A 22,467-nucleotide genomic window follows, 5' to 3' on the forward strand; every position below is an offset into this window, starting at 1 on the left:
AGATCATCAGTAATCAGAGATCATGGATCATTTCAAGATCTTGACAGTGGCCTTAATCCATATGATAATTCATTCCTCACTATCTTTTTAAAATTTGTTTTCACGTAATGAACTGTCTCCAAATGATATAATATTATAGCAATAGTACTTAACCAAATGTTTTATACCGTCTTCAATTATTATGTATATGCCCATGCTATAATGTTCAGTCTACACAAATGGCTGCCAATGTTATCTTACAATTTGAAACAATATAGGCCTACATTGCATTCATAAGATATTACAATTTTTATTTTTTATAAATTCCAATTACTTATTTCTTTATTAAAATGAAAATACAGTAAACAATATACAATAAATTCTTGTGCTATAATGATTTTTATTTAATGGATATAAGATAACGTCAACGTTGCAGACGTGTCTATATAATTTATACATTTTGAAACACGTATTGTATATGGGGCTCATTTGTTGAACACAACAAGCATACTGTGTACTCAAATGATCTTTCTTCAAGTGGTGACTATCTAATAGGTGTGATGCATGTAAAGTTAGTACATACAAGGACATCTGAAGAAATATTTGGCTAACTGCATACGATTTATCCTACTTTTATTTCTTTTGGGGGTTTTTTTTGGTTGTTGTTTTTTTTTTTTTTTTTTGGCTTTTTCAATCAGAATACTAATTTTCAATTGATTTGGAAATTCACTGCTTTTTGATTGGTTGGTAAAAATGAAAGCAAGAATAAATCTGTGGTCACAAATTTATGGATGGTATCGTCTAAATGTCACTATCACTCATGAATAGTGTCTTTTGTGTAATGATAATGTAATTAGAATCTTTTTCTATTTATGATATATTATATATTATATATCTGCTTTATATCAACTTTGTGTTGTTTTAATACCAATACAAATTCACCACGTTTTTTTTTTCTGTAGAAGTCTTTCAGTAGCCATAGGTTTATGGAAGTGGAGTCTATATTGGTTTATGTTGCATACATTTTTAATTGGCAGTAAAAATTTGAATTCAATCCTCAGAATACGATACTGGTCTATTGCAAATGGACAATTAGTTCCATATGATCTGCTAGAAGAATAAATCTCGTATTTATAAGTGCGTTGATCATAAAGAGTCCATGGAATAAAGGTTCAGATTTATTAATAATTTGTTTTTATTCATTTGATCTAATGTCAGAGTCACTACTGAGGCCAGAATAAAAATCAAATTTAGATAGGTTAGTTTCCTAGAAGTTTTTTGGTTTTTTTTTTAAATTTTTATCCAGTATACTAAATATAGACAGTGTGTTGAGTGTTTTACATTCACAACCCACGAATTATATGTTGATGCTGAGCAGGGTTTCTGGCCTCCCAAGGTGGGCAGGGTGGCACTTATTGTCTCTTCTATCCTCTTGTATCTGTTTTCTAATTTGCTTTCTGTCTCTGGCTTGGAATGAGATTACTTGGTTTTGTCCTGGTCTGGCCGAAGTCAGTGGCTGTGAGGGAAACAGTCAAATCTATAGTTATTGTTTTGGGAGATAATATTTTTGTGTTGTTAGTTATGGATTCTGTTTTGGATATATTCTGTAAACATTTGAGCGTATTTCTCTTAGAGGGATCCTGTGCTAGTGTCTGGATGAGACTTTTATTTCAGCATCTTGATCAATGTGGTATTTTTATTTCTTCCTTTCTTATTTTTTTAAGTTGTCTTGTTTTTAAGTGTCTTGTTTTTACTAGCTTCTACCAGTGTAAATTTTATCAAAGAACGCTTGTTATGAGTGTAGACAATTTTTTTATTGCAAGAATAAATTCGTAGATTTGTAGTTTCAGTTGTATTTATTCTATTTACATAAATTTTACTGCCGGTTTCAATTGCCTTAATCATGGATTTATGTTGAAATTTAATTTTCAACGAACTTTCTAATTGAACAACTAATTTATTAAATAAAAATGTTTTTTACCTGTTATGCCAAATATGATGATAAATTGTGATTGATGATATGTGATTATACGCCCCATTTTCAGTGTGGTGATTTGCGTGATGATACTTAGTTTAGCTTATTTATTGGTGTAGAAAGTTTGTAAAAGATGTATCTACTATTAAAGATTTTTTCATGTGAATGTTTTTTAAAATTCTATTTACTGTAATCCTATTTTTTCATGACACAACGATTTATATTGCAGAATGTATTTAAGACAAAATGTATCTCTTGTTACTCTTTATTTATTTGTTGATTTATTTACTTATTCGTCTATTTATTTCTGGGTGGGGTTCCCTACCTCCCATAGTGGGCAGGGGGGTACTTGCTGTGTCTTCTATCCCCCTGTACCTGTTTTCCAAATGCTTTCTGTCTTTGTCTTGGAATGAGGTTACTTGGTTTTATCCTGGCCCTGCTGGAGTCTTGGCTGGGAGGGAAACAGTCAAATGCATAGTTATTGTTTTGGGAGATGATATTTTTTTCCTTGTAAATCATCTCTCTGTTATGTATTATTATTTTTATTTTGAATGTATAATGTAAGCATTTGAGTGTGTTCCTCTTTGTTGGATTTTGTGCTTGTGTCTGGATGAGACTTGTAGGTAATTTCAAACTAAGTACATTGGTGGTATGCTCTTGGAATCTACATCTGATCCCTATTTGTTCTCGGTTCCCCTTTGTCTTACTTTTCTTGGGTGCTTTAATTGTAATTCTAGAACTTTTTACTATACCATTTTCTTCCTTTTTACTGGCGCTGATATAACCTAAATGTGTTGCAAGCGCCGTAAAACCCTTAAAAACAAAACAAAAAAACAATACTTGGTTTTGTCCTGGCCTTGGCTAGAATCCTAGCTGGGAGGGAAACAGTCAAATGCATAGTTATTGTTTTGGGAGATGATATTTTTTTTCCTTGTAAATCATCTCTCTGTTATGTATTATTATATTTGTTATTTTGAATGTATAATGCAAGCATTTGAGTGTATTCCTCTTAGTTGGGACCTGTGCTTGTGTCTGGATGAGACTTTTAGTGATCTCAAACTAAGTACTTTGATAGAGTGCTTTTGGAATCTACGCCTGTTTCTTTTTTGAACCAATTCCCCTTTGTCTTCCCTTTTCTCGGATGCTTTATTGTAATTCTATAACTTTTTACTATCCCATTTTCTTTCTTTTTACTGGCGCTGATATGACCTTAATGCGTTGCAAGCGCCGTAAAACCCTTAAAAACAAAAACAAAACAATATATTTATTTATTCATAATTAATTTATTGTTTTTATAATTTTGAAATATATATTATTTTATCTTCGAAATGTTTAATATCTTAAGCCAAATATAAACATCAAGTTCCATCTTTAGTTGAATATGATTTCATTTTTGACTTAGTATGAGTGTGTGCGCTATCATCTCTGGTAGTTTATTTTTTATATTTATATTATGTTTGGTTCTCACCCATTTGCATTTAAAAGCATTTCAACGGTCACAACTAGTGATTTTAAAGTAGTTGTTTAGATCGTTTTCCATTTAAAACATTTTTTTCGGGTTTGTTGTTTTGTTATGGTTTCTTTTTTAATCTTAATTTTTTGTTTTTTGTTGGGGTTTTTTTTGTTGTTTTTTTTTTTTTTTTTTTTTTTGGGGGGGGGGGGGGGTTGTTGCTGTGGGGTGTTTTTGTTTGTTTTTTTTTTAATTTGTGTTCTGGGTTTGTTTGTTTTTTTATTTATTTATTGGGTTTTTTTTTCATTTTAATTTTCATTTGTATGAATACCGTAGTTCTGAATTTTAAAATAGAGATTGCATGATTGCGTTTTTTAAAATTCTGTATTGAATCAATAATTTTCATAGTAGTAGGTATTACAGTTGTATTTAAAGTTATACTGTAAAGTGTATAATATTATCATGACAATATGCCATTTCTGTGATAAATCGAAAGATGACATATCAACAATAAATTTACAACCAAAGCTTTCTGTTGTTTTACCTTTATTATTTGAAGTTGACATACGAGGAGCTTTTTTCTGGGTTGGGTCTTTGACCTCCCATGATGGCCAGGAGGTCACGCTGTGTCTTCTGTCATCATATTATTTATTTTCCGAGTTGCTTTTTATCTTTATGATGGGATGGGATAACTCGTTTTGTCTTAGCCCTGGTCGTAGTCCTTGACTGGGAGGGAAACAGTCAAATGTATACATAGTTATAGTTTTAGGAGATGATATGCTTTTCCTTATAAACCATCTCTCTGTTATTCTGTTATGTACAATTTTTAAATTGTAGATTGTCCCAGTGACAAGAAACAGATCTGCAGGAGTAATAATAATTATAATTAATTAATATATATATATATATATATATATATATATATATTATATATATATATATATATATATTATATATATATATATATATATATTTATATATTGTTCTTGTCCCTCGATTCAGATTAACCGAAGGGATTTCACTCAGCTTGATATTGGAATAACGTCCGTTGAGAGACGTTTCCAACCTACAACGATCGAGGAAAACAAACGAAGACCTGTTCTAAGACAGGACAACTTTTCGTTTTCTTCCTTGTCGGTCGTTGTAGGCTGTAGGTTGGGAAGTTTTACTCAACTCATATATTAATATATTTTTGGTTTGTTAACATTTAAATGTGTTCCTATTAGAGGGGACATGTGCTTGTGTCTGGATGAGATGGTTCCCTGCCACCTAATTCAATGTCTCCTCTTGCTGGCGGAGAAACTTGGCAATTTCTCCCCCAGTCTCGAGGAGTTGATGTCTCGCCCCCTCGAGGGATTGGATTCGTCCAAACCGACTTCTATCTCGTATATTATGCAGCTCTGTCCGAAGTCAGGGAAACTATATACTTGAGAGGGGTATCCCCGTTCTCTCTCTTTGTTGATCTTATTAAGCCAGTTGTTTGTAATCGTCTCCCGATGGAAATCGGGGGCCTGGATGGCTGCATTATCGGGCCCATTCTCTAAGCGTTGTTGACAGCGTTCCCGACACTATATGCATGGACTTGCGAAGTTTTACATCAACCTTCTCTGTGTTCTTGCCTTTAATGGATCACAGCCTTGACGTTTGGTGGACACTATATGCATTGACTTGCGAAGTTTTACTCCACGTTCTTGCCCTTAATAGATCAACGCCTTGACGTTTGGAAGAAGTGCTTGGAGGCATACCATGGCCAAAGGAATTACGGTTGACCGTCACTAGACCATTCCGGGTGTCGAGTTGATACGCGGGCGCATGGAATGGCCCGCCCTGATATGTGAGGGAATGGAGATCCAACCCGGTGCCCGAATGGTTTCGGCCATCCCGTGGCTCCACACTACTACAGCATAATCCGGGCGGCGAATCCGTTGCCGTTTTCCTGTGCAGTCGCGAACCCGCTCGGTAGCCTCGTCATAACACATACCACGCTCTGCGCTTTCGAGATCTTTGCCGCAACGGGTACATGTGGGACATGTGAAAGGTCCAAAAATTGAACCACACAACTGATTTCGTCGCGTTCCGTTACGCACGTAGTGCACGGTAGTCACCATTGCAGTCACTGTCTTTTGAGTGTTGGTAGCTATGGATCGTAGCTATCGAGATAACATCCCATATATGAACCCGGGAGAAGTTTATTTCAATTCAGATGACCCGCAGGGATTTCACTCGGCTTGATATTGGAATAACGTCTGTTTAGAGGGATTAGCGAGTTAACGAATACGTTCCCAACCTACAACGATCGAGGAAAACAAACGAAGGCCTGTCCTAAGGCGGGACAAATATCGTTTCCTTGTCGATCATTATAGGCTGTAGGTTAGGAACGTTAACTTGCTATGTAGGCTACCCTAATCTGCCTCTCTATTTTGCTACATCTATTTCCGATCATCATCTCCCACCACGTCCCTTATTTTTGTTAGGGTTCCCGACACGATGTTGAATAATAATGAATAATGAATGACTTTATATAGCGCCTACTGGGTGGGGATCCTGACCTCCCATAGCGGGCAGGGGGGGGGGGGGTACATACTGTGTCTTCTATCCCCCTATATCTGTTTTCCAACATGCTTTCTGTCTTTGTCTTGGAATGAGATTACTTGGTTTTGTCCTGGCACTGGCCGGAATCCTAGCTGGGAGGGAAACAGTCAAATGCATAGTTATTGTTTTGGGAAATGATATTTTTTTCCTTGTAAATCATCTCTCTGTTATGTATTATTATTTTTATTTTGAATGTATAATGTTAGCATTTGAGTGTGTTCCTCTTTGTTGGATTTTGTGCTTGTGTCTGGATGAGACTTGTAGGTGATTTCAAACTAAGTACATTGGTGGTTTGCTCTTGGAATCTACATCTGATCCCTATTTGTTCCCAGTTCCCCTTTGTCTTACTTTTTCTTGGGTGCTTTAATTGTAATTCTAGAACTTTTGACTATCCCATTTTCTTCCTTTTTACTGGCGCTGATATAACCTAAATGTGTTGCAAGCGCCGTAAAACCCTTAAAAACAAAAAAACAAAAACAATATAGCGCCTAGATCCACAGTGTGCTCAGAAGCGCTTTACAATGCAAATAAAACACAACAATAAATTGATAATTTAAGCATAAAATCTATCATATTGGAATAGCATTAATCAATTTGTAATTTAATTACCACGTACTGTGCTACAAGATGAAAATTTAGGATATCTATAACATGTAGGCCTAATAGAAATGTTAAACATCAAATGATTTCCTAAAGAGATGTGTTTTAAGTTTCATTTTAAAGTTTTCAAATGTCGGACATTTTTTGAGGGATGAAGGCAGTTGGTTCCATAAGACGGGTGCCGACTGGCTAAAAGATCTCTCACTTAAAGACGATCTACAGCGAGGAACCTGGAAGAGATCATGACCACTGGATCTAAGTTCTCTCTCCGGCACAAAGAGATTAACCAAGTTTTGTAGGTATACAGGAGATGTCTTATTAAAACATTTAAAAGCATAGCTTCGACTTAGGAATCAAACGGTTCAAGTAGAGGGAAGTAGATGAGCGGAGAGAGCGATTCGGATTGTAGATAGAAAGAAGAGACGTGAAGTAGTTGGGAGCAGTGCCATGGATGCACGTAAAACAGTATCAGGCAAGTTTGTAAGCAATCCGCTTCTCCACAGGAAGCCAATGCAACGACCGCAAGACTGGGTGATGTGTTCTGACTTGTTTGGTTTTGTATTTTGTAACAATACGAGCAGCTTTATTTTGGAGTAGTTGCAGTTTGCAAATTTCATCATTGGTCACTCGCACCATAATTCTATAAAGACAAATTAGGAGCGACATCTAGTCATCTCCTTGTTTGTTTTTATTGATTCAGATTGGCCGTCTTCACACTTTCCCAAGGTCATTGAATGTTCCATTTTGAAGGGATATCTGCATGGGCATGGCGTAACTATAGTACTCTAGTCGGCCATGGATATCAGACATAATTTCTATGGTCCAGGTCCATGTTGCGAAGACCCGCGCCATGATGTATATATTTGCGTCATGCCCGCGGCCCAAGATATGGCCTTTCTTAATATAAGCAGTACCCTATATCCCCGCTGTTTTATCTGCACCCAACTCTGATTAAGCTAGTCTTGATGCTCTGAACTAAACAATGTTATTCAGTTTTGACTCTCCCGAGGTAGCGAATCCCAGATATGTCGGCAGTAAAAATATCGCATTCGAGCATTGGATAAACTCCTTAATGATTTTGGTGATTTGCAGGGACGGCTGGTAATAATGGGCAGGGTGGGCAAATACCAGCCTGTTTTTTCAAGTTATATGCTGTATTATCAGGTCAGAAATAATCTAATTTAAATTAGATAATTTCAAAAGTTACTACTTAAACTTGATACTTCGTACTGAAATCAATTTGTGTGTATTTTTGATAGATTGCGAATCACCATGCATCATGTAATGCATAAACCAGGATACGCTCCTGTTCTTTTTTATCACCCCCCCCCCCCCCCACCACCCAACCACTCCACTCCGCCCACATCGTCATCTCATCGTCACGTCGCCTGACGGCGAACTAACTCCGATTTTTGCTGTCTGGCCTCTCTAGTTCTAGGTCGGGCTAATTCAAATGAGCCCACCTTATTAACCAGTGAAAACTAAATAGAGATTTTGGCAAACGAACTTTTTCTTATTTATTGCCTTACTTGTGCTGGTACCATTGATGTAATGACTTTGGGAATGTTCCAGTATTGAATTAAATTTATTAATTTACTAATTTTATATCAATTTAGTATTAATTTGTGTTGTTTTTATATATTTGTTTATCCATTTAAACTTTTCTTTTTTTCTCGTTTTCTTTAGTGCTTCTCAAAACTCATTTATTTAAATTGTTTTCTTATTTGTTTTTGTTGTTGTTGTTGTTTTGGGGTTGTTTTTTTTGTTTTGTTTTTTTAACAAATTAATTTGTTAGTTTTTTTTTTTTAATTCTTAAAGTAATTACCGCTGTATTTTTATTGCCAGACAAAATAATTTTGCAAAACAATGTCATTTTCTATTGTATTCCGTCTAATAAAACAAAACACTTTTATTCAAAAGTCACGACTAAATAAATATATAAAATACAACCACCATTTTGGTTTTCTCTGAGAAAAGGAGAGAGTTGAATTCTAACTAAGTTATAGAGGAAATACGGAAGGGTGGGCAGATTCCGTACTTGCCCGTCCTGAAGCTAATACATACATAAGATAGTTCGCGATGAAGAGGCGGGAAGCTCGGGGTTGGTTGGGTAAGGAGTAAAGATAACACGGTCGTTATAGTCTAACGAATGCATGAGGGAAATTGGTAACATTATTTTGTCTTAATTGTATTGTATGAAGTATTGGCGAAAGCCTAAGATTAAATAAACTTTGTTTTTGTTTGTCTTATTTTGACTATGGAACTGATATTTGTCATAGCAGACCTGCCTACTTGAAATAGGAAATAAAAATCGTAGTTTTCAGGGCTAATAAAATCGTAGATATTTTAACTACCCTTTAAAAAAATGACCGGAATTTCGTCTCTTTTGATAGATATCAATTTTTTAAAAACGAGAACAAATGATTGGAAACGTAATAATGATGTGATGGTGGTAGTGATAGTGGTAGCGGTGGTGGTAGTAGTAATGATGGTGGTGGTAGTAATGATGATGGTAATATTATTATTGTTATTATTATTATCATTATCATTATTATTATTTATTATTATTATTATTATTATTATTATTATTATTATTATTATTATTATTATTATTATTATTATTATTCATTATTATTATTTTATTGTCATCATATTATTATTGTTATTGTTGTTTTTTATTATTATTATTATTATTATTATTATTATTATTATTATTATTATTATATTATTATTATTATTATTATTATTATTGTACGTATTGGTGGTATTACTATTGTTGTATTTTTTTGTGGTTATTAATGGTATCAGTTTATTGTTTGGTTCCATTTACCATTTTTTTTCCACTTTCATGTATGTGGTCATCAAATTCTATGATTTATTGTCGAAAGCCTAAGATTGAATAAACTTTGTAATATCGTATGGTAACCATCATTGTCGACGACATCGTCGTTGTCATCATAATCATCATCATCATCATCATCATCATCATTAACAACAACAACAACAATATTAACAACAAGTACTACAATAGCAATAAAAACAATATCAACATCATCATAAAATTTCCGTCATCGTCTCCACAACTATCATTCTAACCAACAGCACCACCAAAACCACTACCATTATTACATCCTCCTCCTCCACCACCACCACCACCGCTACCACTATTCCAACCACTACCACCACCGGCACAATCATTCTGATCATCAAGACAGCAGTGAAATGCAATTTGAGCTCTGAATGAAACTCGAGTCGTATCGCTGTTGTTGCTTCTCGATTAAAACTTTAAGGTCACTACATACTACTGAAAACCAGTCATGTAACAGAAATATTAATCTCGCCGTTGATGGATTAAAGCAAATCTTTAATTTTTCGAGTGAACGAAATGGACTTGTATTGTCAAGGTGTTGTCGCATTATGTCTCGTCGCTTTATTTTTTAGTTGTATTCTCTTTCGTGATTCATTTTTGATTACGTTTGGAATAATTAAAATCTACTGGTATTGTCATTTCATTTTGAATGTGATTATTTGTGGTTGAAATATTATTTTTTAAAAGTGAAAAATAATAATTATTAAAAAAAAATTAATTAAAAAATAAATAAATAAATAAATAAATTTAAAAAAAATTAAAAGATAAGTAAAAAAAAAAAAAATAAATAAATAAATAAAAATAAATTAAAAAAAAAAATAAAAAAAATAAAAAAAAAAAAAAAAATATATATATATATATATATTATATATATATATATATATATATATATATATATATATATATATATATATATATATATATAATGACCGAATCATATTTGCCCCACCACTGTAAATAGGCTAGAACCGCCACTGGTGATTTGTCTGATTAGTGTTGGCCACGCATTTTGACGCCACCGTGATTTCGAAGAGCATGGTAATAATGAAATCATGGACATACGAGTATATTTCTCTCTGTCTTTTTGATAAATAAATCTCTCAACACAGGTGTGTTTGAATACCAAGTGTTGGCAGTAGTTCAGAAAGGTGGGAAGCAGGCGAGTTGTATTTTATGAAAGGAAAATTTGGTTACGCACTAGAGAGTAGAGTGAGTGAATCATTAAACGCATTGATCATGGTGAGACCTTGGGAATGTGCTTACTCAATACTCACTATTTATTTATTAGCCTCATTGCTCTCGAAATAGATATAGGAGGGAGGGGAGAAACCGAAAAAAAATTCCCCAAAACAACTACAGCAAAGCGAAACAATCGGTCAATAAATAAAGGATGAGGAACTTGAACTTAAAAATACCACTTAAAATTTTAACTTGTCAACTGATCGACCAAGTCCTTTCGTCTGTCTCATTTGCTTTCCTTTCCAATGCATTATGGGCTATGACGTCAGGTTAAAAATTTGCATATTCATTGATTGTATTCGCCATTTTGATGGTGTCCAAAGAATAAAATAAATTATCCGTTCCAATCGATCAAAATCTGATTCATCAGTGATAGATCAGTGGATTATTTCTTCACATATAGTTAGAAAACTTTCACCCAGGGGAACGGGCCTGCGTAAGTTCTTCCATATAGGTCAAAATGTTAAATAGGTCATCTGTAAAATCTTTGTTCTTTAGTCTCTATGCACTAACTGAAGGCTTGGAATGCCAATCTATTCTCCCGTCTAGATGCCGGTGCACTGGAAGTGATGTCTGATGCATTCAGTAACTCACTGCATTCACCGTATAACATTCTATCTTCAACGATTTATTTCCAAACTGGTACATTTATTTAAGAATATCTTTATTTTGCTCCCTTGCATTCGTTACCGATAACAAGCTGACTTCGGGGCAACTGGGTGGCTGCACGGCAACCAGCGCTAAGCAGAATCGAAACTTGTGAATCTGACGGTTTGAGGTTGACTTTGATTGAATATAAATTATAAACATTAGTCCTTTTACTTAGTGCTGCCTTTTACTTAGTGCTGCATTGCAAAATCTAAAGCCCCAAGCTATCTCCATTGTACTGTTTCGTATTCAATTCCGATTAAATTGCACTTCGACTCTCTTTACTGGCAAAATTCACTGATGAAGTGAAAGTTTCAGTTTCAGTTTCACTCACACTCGCCTAAGCATAAGCTGATACAAATCAAAACGGAATAAAATACTACTGGCCAAGACCAAAAGCGACCACTTTCTAGTTCTTCGTCAAAGAATTAGAGTGAGGAGAAATGAAAAGTACAGAAGTCGTGCATTGCATTGATGAATGAAAGCACCCTTCGCCTTCCTATTATTATTAAATTATTCCGTTCCTATTTCTGCTGATTCCTATGCTCTGCTCTTCTTCTACTCTACTTACTCTGCTTCTTTCTACTATTTCTACATTCAAAATTTTATAATTATAATTCCAAATTTAATCCCATTCCATTTATAGGCTGATCTTACGTTAGTAATTAGTAAATATTGTGAATGGTTTTGACTCGAAAGTATTGAATGGGTTAGCAATGGCAATAGGCCATTGAATTTGGTGCCATTCCTTGTTGTCCTTGTCCTTATCACTATTCAGCTGTACTGTTAATGAACTGTTATTGTTAAGAAAACGCCTAGATTAATTAGATAGATTTTAATTTTAAACAAAAATAAACTACCAGAGTTTAAGTTTAAAATGACATAGACAAAATTAAAATGAAGATATAAATTTGTTTTCTTCAGGAAAGACTATATACTAACTCTGAAGTATTCAAATTATTCTTTTACTTTTATTTTTATTGCAACAATAGCAGATAAGATCACGATCAAGAGCCAATTCAGCCACTCCCACTTGTCACATGTGACATTCCAAGAAAAAGAAAAACTAAAATTTGATAACGTTTCATTATCTGTAGTATAGGCTTATAATAATTAAGGACAACCTATTTCAGTGATACTGAGAAAGATAAATCTGAAGTGTTGGTTTATTTTTTTACCAATTTGTGCATTATTGTGGTCTTGATAATCTTAATCACAGTTTCTTTCAGATATTACATTAGCCAGGTAATCATGCATGTTTATAAGAGGAGGAGGATGTTATTAGTGAAATTTGATTTTAAACAGCATATAGTATTATAGTATAGAGTTTGTAAATTTCTCTTCAAACAATTCTACTTCGTACAGCAAAAATTTCCTACTTAACATGAAATTGTGACTGGAATAATGTACTGGACACCTTACCAAATGAAAAGCTGAGCCGGTCGAAATGGGAATTAATAATCAATGGAACATTTTGAATCAAGACATTTGACAGATTGTTGAGGATGTGCCAATTTTGCAATTAAGGCTTGTGATCTTGATTTTAGTATCCCCAAATATGAAATTCAGCTCATTATTTTTATTTCCTTTCAGATACTTGCGGTTCGTTCAGTGGGTATATGCTAAAAACTTCAATGTTTCTGCTTCGGCAAAATGTCCACCATCTCTGGGATTGGTAGTAAAGGGGAGAAGAACAAAAACAAGTACAAGGGAATAGATATCAACACATTGTACAAAGGGAAAAGTGTTGAACCCCAAAAGTCAACTGGTAAGTATGTCTTGTTTGTGTCTGTAGAGTTCTGATTCTCACTGCCATTAAGATAAAGTAACAAACAGTGAGAGCAATGGCTTGTTGGATACGAAATATGATTTTTAGATTGATTTAATAAATATGACTTTTTATGCAATAATTTGAAGAGGAAAGCGAAATGGTCATACAATTTCATGTGGCTCTTTTTTGTTGTTGTTATAAATGAACATGTGTTGTCAGAACTATGGAAACTAGCTCAGAACTATGTTACCCTGTGTCCATCCTGTCAGCAAGTGAATGGTTGTAATTCAATTTGTTTTTATTTTCACTAGCTAAGTCTTTTATTAAGTCTTTTATTCATGAATTCTATTTCAAGACCATACTTCGTGTTTTCCCATTTCAGTTCCTAGGCAACATGGGTTGCAAAGTTTGGGCAAGGTGTCCAACCTGCGGCGTATGCCGCCTCCGGCCAACTTACCCAGCTTGAAGAGTGAGAATAGTGGCAACGATCCCACAGTCAGTCTTGTTCCTACTGGAGGGTCAGGTACGCTTCTGCCATAGTTTGAATTCATAAATTAAAATTTTAATATTCAAAATTCAAAATGACTAATTAAAGAATATCGGGAGGATCAAAACCAATTATTGTTTTGGTCACTATTTTATTGTCTTTAATTTATATATAATTTTTCAAATCTTAAACCTTCAAATAGAATTTGATTTGCATTCTTGGAACTAAAAACTGGTTGGCCATGTCTGACATCATGGTAAATACAATAGTAGTACTTGCATAAATTATTAACTATCATTATAGTCAAAATCAGTTTGTATCAATTCCTTCAAATCAATTTTGTTGATCTTTGCCAGGATGGGGGTCGAAGGAGGAGAAGAAGGAGAGCAGTGGAGGTGGGAGTCGGCCGCAATCGTCGCAGCTGCAGCAGGGCACGCAGCCTGCACCAACATCTCAGGTGCAGACTTCGCAGCCGCAAGCACAGACTGCTACCAAGGTAAGTTTTTTATACAGCAGAATTTACATTCACTGATTTTTCAGTTTTAGGATTTGGCAATGCTGCATGATAATTGCTCAAATTGAATTTACAGAGAATTTTATTTTATTGGCATGAATTTGATACTATTCTAAAACTGGTTGATTTGTGTAAACTTTTGGTGTTATTAAGTGCAGAATTTAATATTATTTATAATTTATGATAATCTACCCCTGATCTGCGAAATAACAGGATTTGGCATTTTTTCAGAAATTTTCTTCAGATTTTGACATGAACATTTTTCTTTGAAGGCTTGGGTCACGAAGTTGAGGATCTGTGAAAAAATCACCATCATGTCTTGTCATATTTTGAGACCTATGCTCAATTGCAGGAATTTTGGTGCTAAAGCCATTTTTATGACATTAGCCTTGACAGGCTAACACACATTTCAAGTGACACAAGACTAGCGGTGGTCTTTGAGTTGGTCGCAAGAGAAGATGGTGGGGTTGCTATTGAATCACCGTTATAGAAGTTTCTGGCAATAGATAATATATTTATACGGGCAAGAGTATTCAACTTAGTTTACTCATTTTTCCTTTGTTAGGATATGTTCACTGGTTTATTAAAGCTTCATGATTTATAAGCTGCTTAACCACCAAATTGCCGTCACAAAAATTGAAGCCTGCTTTTTAAAGGCAAAACACAATTGTTATAAGTAATATTGAGGCCTTTAATGTGGTTTTCAGGAAAGGGCATGTTATTTAAAATATTTACACATGGATGAGAATGAATGTAACTACCAGTAGTAATATATTACATAATATTACATATTGTATTTTCCATTTGGTTTAGTTAGACAGATGGACCAATACATTGTCATCCTTTTTGACAAATTGCCATTGTCATCACTGTTTTAATGCTTTCATTTATATTTTTTTCAGACCAACACCCCGTCTGGGGGGCAAAACAGTACGGGTGTTCGGTCTTGGAGCAACATTACAGGGGGAGTACAACCAGGTAGTTATTTGTACATTTCCTTATTCAGATATATAGAAACGTGTTTTACCACTTTTAAAAAAACTCAAGACTAGCTTTTAAGTGTCTTTTTTCCTGAGATTTTCCTGTTATTTCCTTTATTTTCCCCCTGGTGGATAATGCCCAGGGTTTTTTAAGATATCATACAATATATTTCAATTAAATAATATTTCATTACAAGCATTTTGATTAATCATGTCTCCGTTTCCATTAGTCAAAATTATGATTTGCTTAAGTAAGCCATAGGATTTATTATTTTTTAATGTGAAAGAATATTGTCTTTTTGTCTTCAAAGATGTTTGTGGTTTGGTTTATTAGGGGTTTTATTTTGTTATTTGTTTTTTTAGTTTTTCATATATTATGGATGAACTTAAGTTTTAGGTAAGAGAGGACGTTTGTTTCTTTACTCTCGATACAATAAATTATATTTTTGGTCCTTTCTGGAGTATTGCTTATCTCATGTTGATTGTATTTTATATCATGCACCACTTATTTCAGGGGGATTAGTGAGTCACAAGTCACCATTATTTCAAGAGGAATTTCCAAGTCTAGCGCAAGAGGAAAAGAACAAAGAACCAACTCAAGCTTCAAAAAAAGAAGAGGACATCAAGGATACTCAATATGGACCAGGGCCAAGCTTGCGACCACAGAGTAAGTCATAAAAGTATATGTTCAAGAGAAAGAGGAGAGAGATAAGTTTGTATTTTTCCTTAAGGTTGCCAATTTTCTGTATATTTATTGAATTCTGTATGTTATAAACCCTCCATACATTTTTCAATCACCTGCTAACTAAACACTCTTTTGTCTGGAGTTCTGCATTCAATCAGGGGTCAGCCTATGTGTAAAAGTTCAGTAAATTTTTGCCTCCTGAATTGGCAGCCCTGCTTAAAAGAATCCGTTATTATTTATGATTAAATTTGTGAATACTTTTCCTGGAAATACAGAATATTATTTTTGCTATGCTTGTCAGTTGATAGTGCAAATTGGATCATTGTTGTTGGTATTTCTATTGTCTTGGAACTAAAGGTGTTGTTTGTAGACAGCTTTTTCGAAAGTCTCCCTTTAAAAACAATTTAATAATTTGTTTTAAATTTTTTATTTACATCCTTAAAATATTATTCTGGTAAATATAGAATTTTCTCTCACAAAAAAAAATATAAAAATAAGACAAATGCTGTTATTAATTTTGAATAATAGTACTTAGTAATCAGCAGTTGAGAATTGAATGTTATTTCTCATTGGCAATATTTTTTAATGTCAGATGTTGCAAGTTGGCGCGAGGGCGGAGGGCGTGCAGTGCCCCAACCCAAACCAGAGGAACCACCGGCGAATACCCCAAACTCAAACCAGACAGAAACTCAGCAGAATGGCCCCCCGATGTCCGGTGGGATTGGCGGAAATGGACCAGGAAGTATGGGTGAGGGTCCATCTCCACCCCCAGTTGGCCCACCGCCACGCCCAGGGTCAGGTCATGGAATGCCACCTTCAGGCATGCCTATGGGACCACCGATGGGAATGCCTCCACCTCATCATCCACAATACAGGGGCATGATGCCTCCCTATGTAAGTAGACCATAACAACCTGGACAGTTATTTTCTTTCTTTTCTTTTTAAATTTTTTTTTTTAATCATTAAATGAGTTGCAATAAGACAATTGCCTCTCTGCTAGTGTTAGGTGACATGTGCAAGGCCACACATTGTGGTAGGCATTGGTATTTTGAACATAGAACCTTCAGGTTATGAAGCGAAGACTAAACCACTGCAGCATTGCCTTCCTGTTGTTATGATTATCTCACCATTTTTATATTTTTGTTTTTCATAGGATTTGATTTATAAATAAGAAGACAAAGTTGTGTTGTAATGCTTGGATTGTTCGCTGAAATTGTGAATCCCATTTAAACATCCTTAGATTGTGATCCTATTTTATTGTCAGAGTTTATTAGGTGCTTAAGTTTCTTCCATTTAAGTTTTGGAGAGCAAGAAAGACAGATGTGTTCGCTAGCTATATATATGTGTTAGATAGTTTCTTGATTATTTGTTATGCTCTTCTTCTTTCTTCCTCTCTTTTTTCTCCAGATGTTCGGAAGACCTCCACATGGAGGGTACCCACCAAACTATCATGGATTTGCTCGACCTCCCTTTCCAGACCCAAGGTATGTACATCAGTTTGTTTAAATGAGATTGTGACAGAAGTCTTGTCTTTTTATTTTATTTAGGGCCATAAGCTCATCAATATTAAATGCATCAAAATATTATAGAAATGATCGTGATTTTTCTGGCTTGAAATAAAAAAAAAAATCCAAAAACTGAGAGACTGGCATCAAGAGAAAGACAGGAATAATATCTTGTGTCAAAAAAAGTGTTGACAATGAGTACTACTTTGCCCACACAATTTTATATTGATGTGATTTGAGTCAGCCATGGCAACAACCATTTGTTACAGTCTTGACCCATTTTGTAGGTGATAATTATTTCACTTCCAATTGATGGATTTATTGCCTGTCGATCCAATCAATGACATGATACCATTCATATATAGCTGAGCAAGTGGATACCTATGATATACCTTTTAACTTTAAAACAATAAAGGTGATTCAATTAATATAGCTTAATCCAATTAAGATATTTAATTGCTGAACAATGAAAGTTAAAAACGTTATCCAAGCTTGATGAATTTAAGATTTTAAAAGACACTCTTTTTTTCGTTGTATGGCTGCATCAGTAATATCTAAAGGAAGTGTTAAAAACAAATAATTTTTTAAAATATGTTTTGTTACAAATATATGCAGCACATAAGTCCTGGCAAAGCACACCACATTTGTACAACTGAACTTATTGTACAGGTAAGCAGTTACTTTTTATGTTTTGAAAATGTAGTCAATGATATGTCAACCGTTTTCATTCATCATTGTTCAGATTCCGTGGTCCTCCACCTCCCTCAATGCAGAGACACCGTGGAGATGGGGAGGAACTACAAAAGCGACCTGCCATTGTGTCAGATAAACAACTAAATGACTTCGATGAGCTTCTAAAAACAGACAAAGACGAATCAGGATGGGCTGGAGCTCAGGGTGAAATTGACTACAGGTATGTTATTTCTTACTTATCAGTTTTGTTTTGTTGGAATATTGGAGCTGTCAAATACTATAATACAGACGTTACTTTCATTAGTTAAGCACGTGCCTAATAATAATACCATTGCAAGTGAAACACGTTCTTTTTCTTTCTGAATCAATGCTTGTGGCCTCATCCAAATTAAATTTTTATGCATTTAGGTCTACTAAACTTGGTCCAGCTATTATTCTTTAGACTGTTTAATGATTTAAGTTTGACATATCATGTCATGTGTAAAAATATGTTCTCTTTATCTTCTCAAAAGTAATGAACTGTTCCGCTTGTCCTTTTACAGTGAGAAACTTGTGTTCAGCGATGATGAAGATGACTCAAGAGGCTCAAGGTTTGCTCTTTCAATGATAAGCATTACTTGATTCTCTCTTTACCTAAATTTTCGAGGTTTATTTTCCTCCAGAAATGTCATAAGACAAAATATGTTTTTAAAATCAAGTTCAAAGCAATAAATATTTGTAATATTTGTTTATACCAACAGGCTCTTCAACACAGCATCAAGTGTTGATAGCTATAAAATTTTGACGAACAAAATAATTCTGACTAAGAACCATGTATGTTAAGTCATGGCAATTTTGTGTGATTTTACTGTAGTCTTTAGCGAAGGATTAATATTTTACCTATCATGTAGACCTGTAAATTCTCAGTCAATTAACTGAAATCAGTCAATTTGTCAAATTCAAATATTTAAAAAAAAAAAAGGAAAGAAAGAAAGAAAGAATTCACAAATCGTAGTCGAATGACCGTAAAGTAATTAGGAGTGTTCCATAACGCTATGCATAGCTCATGGGAGCCGTTAGTATTAACAATGGATTTATTGGCTAAGCGCCGCTTTTTAGAATTGGCGTGACTGAACACATCCCAGTGTAATTTCACACAGCCTTCGTTAAATTATTTTTTCACTTTCCAACCTGTCGTGATCCCAACGGTAGCCAATTTTAACTGAGCCGCCGAGCGATAAATTTCACTGTTTCGTCTAAGCCAAAATTGACCACAATTACAAGCAGGGGTTTAAAAGTATAAAAAAAAATAAAATGCGAATGCCGGAAGTAACATCTCTAGTAGATGATGGAGACACCTTTAAATCGAAAGTTAGATTAGGATAGATTGCTACAAAGCACATTTCGATTGCCTCACATTGTAAACAAACTGGTTGACCGTTTCTTCACTGATTGAGTACCTGATTATAAGAACAATGGTAAGTAGCCTAATTAATTCCCGTGCAAATCAGGACGTTTTCTGCCATTGTTTTTGCTCAAGCCCAAGCGAGCTTGCTGTTTTGTGGCGATTTACCTTAATTTCGATTCTTTGAATTTTTCCGCTACGCCTGCCGAAGTTTCTTCTTGATAATTCACTTCTACTTAATAATTCAGTGTATTGGCCAGAAGTCATATTTATTTAAGTTTTTTTTCTCTGTCATTTACTGATTGAAAATCAAGTTTGCTCATTGCTACATTATTCTAATGTTCTCACAATGGCTGAGCTGTTCGTGGATCGCAATTCAGACTTGTCGAGCATCGATAATAAAGATGTGAGTGTGAGGAATAAATTCAACTGGTCATGGCTAGAAGTTAAAGATGATAATGGTGATTATTTTTCTATGTCAAAAAAAATTCCAGAGGCAGGAATATGACTTTGATGAAGTCATCTTTACCTATATGAATGACATGCTTATTTAGCATTCCTTCTACATCAAATTATGGCAGTCATACTTCCAGTAAGAAATAACACCCACTATTTTAATGTATTGTTTTTATCACTCTCCTCTCCAATGATGCCCTTATTTTTTTTTTAATAATTGAATCTTCAGTTTGTCGAAGAGTTTCAGTCAATTTTTATAGAGCTCATTTACAGGTCTAAATCATGGTGGGTACTGTTTCAATGTTTTAAAATAAGATAATGATAAATTATTACAATTTGGAAGATTTTGATTTATGAAAAGTGGTGGGAAGCTAAGTTTGCACTGTAATTTTTAAGTTTTTCTTCTTAAAAAATTTTTTTTTTTTATTGTCTTTTATTTTATTTATTTTTTAAACAGAGACAAATCACATCATGAAGACAAGCGTAACCGAGATCACATGGAATCCTCAAGGGAATCTCGAGATGATATCGGACCTGAGAAAGAGGACAGAGATCGAGACATGGACAAGAAAGATGACAGAGACAAAGTAAGTCTTGGTTATCAAGGGTCAGGGATGATAGACAATTTTAGTTGATATCAGACCATCTTTTATAAGAAAAATATGCAAATTCTTTCTAACCATAGAACAACTTTAGGGTGTTTATTTCAATTTAATTTATTGCACAAAAGTGGTTTGGTGCCTGAGAACATCTTTTTGCACGACTAAATAGTTATTGATTCCTGCTTAGGGCGAAATAATGAATTAAAGTTTGATAAAAGTATATTCTGTTGATTCCCCCCCTTATGAATTGTGAATTTTTTAAAATTTCAAGTTGGCAGGTATGGGACAGATAGTCTGTTTATATATTAGTAAACAAAGAAATGACCTTTGAAAGTCTGATCACCAAATATCTTTCAGTACTGAAGTCTGCTTGATGACTTGATATTCACCACTCACTTCCTGATGGTGTCAGTGTCAATTTCCCCTTAATTGGGTTGGATTAGAATTTGAGGTTTTATTTATTTATATATTGTTTTATGCCATTGATCATTTTTAATGGTCTTTGTGTCCGTGTCAATTTCCCCTTCATTGGGTTGGGTTAGAATTTGAGGTTTTATTTATTTATATATTGTTTTATGCCATTGATCATTTTTAATGGTCTTTGGAAGCTTATACTTTTGAAATATTTTTTGCCTGAGCACCATGTGATGTTTGTAGATTCTGAAGTTCACTTGACGACTATATTCACCACTCACTTCCTGATGGTGTTATTTTCAGTGCAATATAAATATATTTCCCATTTATTGGGTTTGATTATATGAAATTGTAAAAGACATCTGTTTGTTTTTTTTTTAATGGTCGGTTTGCTTTTAATTTTTAATAATTATTTTTTTCCTGAGCACCATGTGATGTTTGTAGATTCTGACGTCCACTTGATGACTATATTCACCACTCACTTCCTGATGGTGTTACTGTCAGTGAAATATAAATATATTTCCCATTTACTGGGTTTGAATAAATGAAATTGCAATAGACATTTTTTTAATGGTCTTGGCTTGCTTTATTTTGTTAATTTTTTTTTCCTGGGCACCATGTGATGTTTGTAGATTCTGAAGTCCACTTGATGACTATATTCACCACTCACTTCCTGATGGTGTCACTTTGCTCTTGATAAAATGTGAATTTTACTGTCTTTAGTCTTTAATTTTTCTCTTCAAGAATTTTCCTCTTTTAAAGCAATTTTAAGATTAAATTTTTTGATCTGTTTCAAAATTCTGTAATTTTTAAAGAGTGTATTGAATAGTTCTTTTTCTGAGCACCAAGTGATGTCTCATGTTTCTTAAGTCCTAATGATGACCACATTCACCACTCACTTCCAGATGGTGTCAATTTTCTCTCAAATAAAGTCTGTATTTTACTAGGTCTTAATTTTTTAGCTTTATTTGACATTGAATTTCCTTTCCATTATTTTTTATCGAGTTAAAATGAAATTTTTGAATCTTTTATAATATCCAGTTTTTATTTTTGTGTCTTGAAAAAAAATGTTTTGTGAACACCAAATGATGTCTAAAGGTTCTGAAGTCTTAATGATGACCATATTCACCACTCACTACCTGATGGTGTCAATTCAGTAGATCTTTTTTTTTTTTTACATTTATTTAAAAATTAATAATGGAGGAATACAGATTCAGTTCTTCATCATATATACGATATTCATTTAAAGTTAGCCAGAATACAAAAATGATGTATTACAATCCATAACTTATTGTGGATGACCGTTTATTCACCACTCACTTCCTAATGGTATCAATTATATATATAAGGATTTTTTATAAATCGAGATCAAATGAAAGTAAAGATTTTAGCATTAACATAAAGCTTTGGTGGTGGGGGAATCATGATGACACCAAATGATGTTTTCAAATTCTGAAGTCTTATGTGATGACAATATTCACCACTCACTTCCTGATGGTATCAATTATATATATGTGGGCGTCCCAGAGATAATCAGTCGCATGGTGAAAATCTTCAGAGATATTGACAATTTTAGTCAAGAGATCAATTTTTATGAAAAATGAGTTTTCTTTAAAAGATCATT

At 34.0% G+C, this 22,467-nt stretch overlaps 1 protein-coding gene across 4 annotated transcripts in view; it reads left to right on the forward strand.

Moving 5' to 3' along the window:
- Positions 1-10,941: 10,941 nt before the first annotated feature.
- LOC144979804 (uncharacterized) overlaps positions 10,942-22,467 on the forward strand; it is a 47,452-nt gene continuing 35,926 nt past the window's right edge. For all 4 annotated transcript variants that reach the window (XM_078926906.1, XM_078926909.1, XM_078926908.1 and 1 more), the window contains exons 1-11: positions 10,942-11,140; positions 12,946-13,120; positions 13,506-13,646; positions 13,967-14,106; positions 15,027-15,102; positions 15,619-15,771; positions 16,382-16,683; positions 17,197-17,273; positions 18,037-18,207; positions 18,530-18,577; positions 20,285-20,414. In XM_078926906.1, coding sequence (XP_078783032.1) covers positions 13,006-13,120; positions 13,506-13,646; positions 13,967-14,106; positions 15,027-15,102; positions 15,619-15,771; positions 16,382-16,683; positions 17,197-17,273; positions 18,037-18,207; positions 18,530-18,577; positions 20,285-20,414 — 1,353 coding nt within the window. In that variant the 5' untranslated portion in view covers positions 10,942-11,140; positions 12,946-13,005. The remainder of the gene's footprint in view (positions 11,141-12,945; positions 13,121-13,505; positions 13,647-13,966; positions 14,107-15,026; positions 15,103-15,618; positions 15,772-16,381; positions 16,684-17,196; positions 17,274-18,036; positions 18,208-18,529; positions 18,578-20,284; positions 20,415-22,467) is intronic.

The sequence above is a fragment of the Berghia stephanieae genome, chromosome 9 (assembly GCF_034508935.2).
Source record: "Berghia stephanieae isolate SIO BIC M18660-M18661 chromosome 9, UCSD_Bste_1.3, whole genome shotgun sequence".
In the NCBI taxonomy this organism is placed as follows: domain Eukaryota; kingdom Metazoa; phylum Mollusca; class Gastropoda; order Nudibranchia; family Aeolidiidae; genus Berghia; species Berghia stephanieae.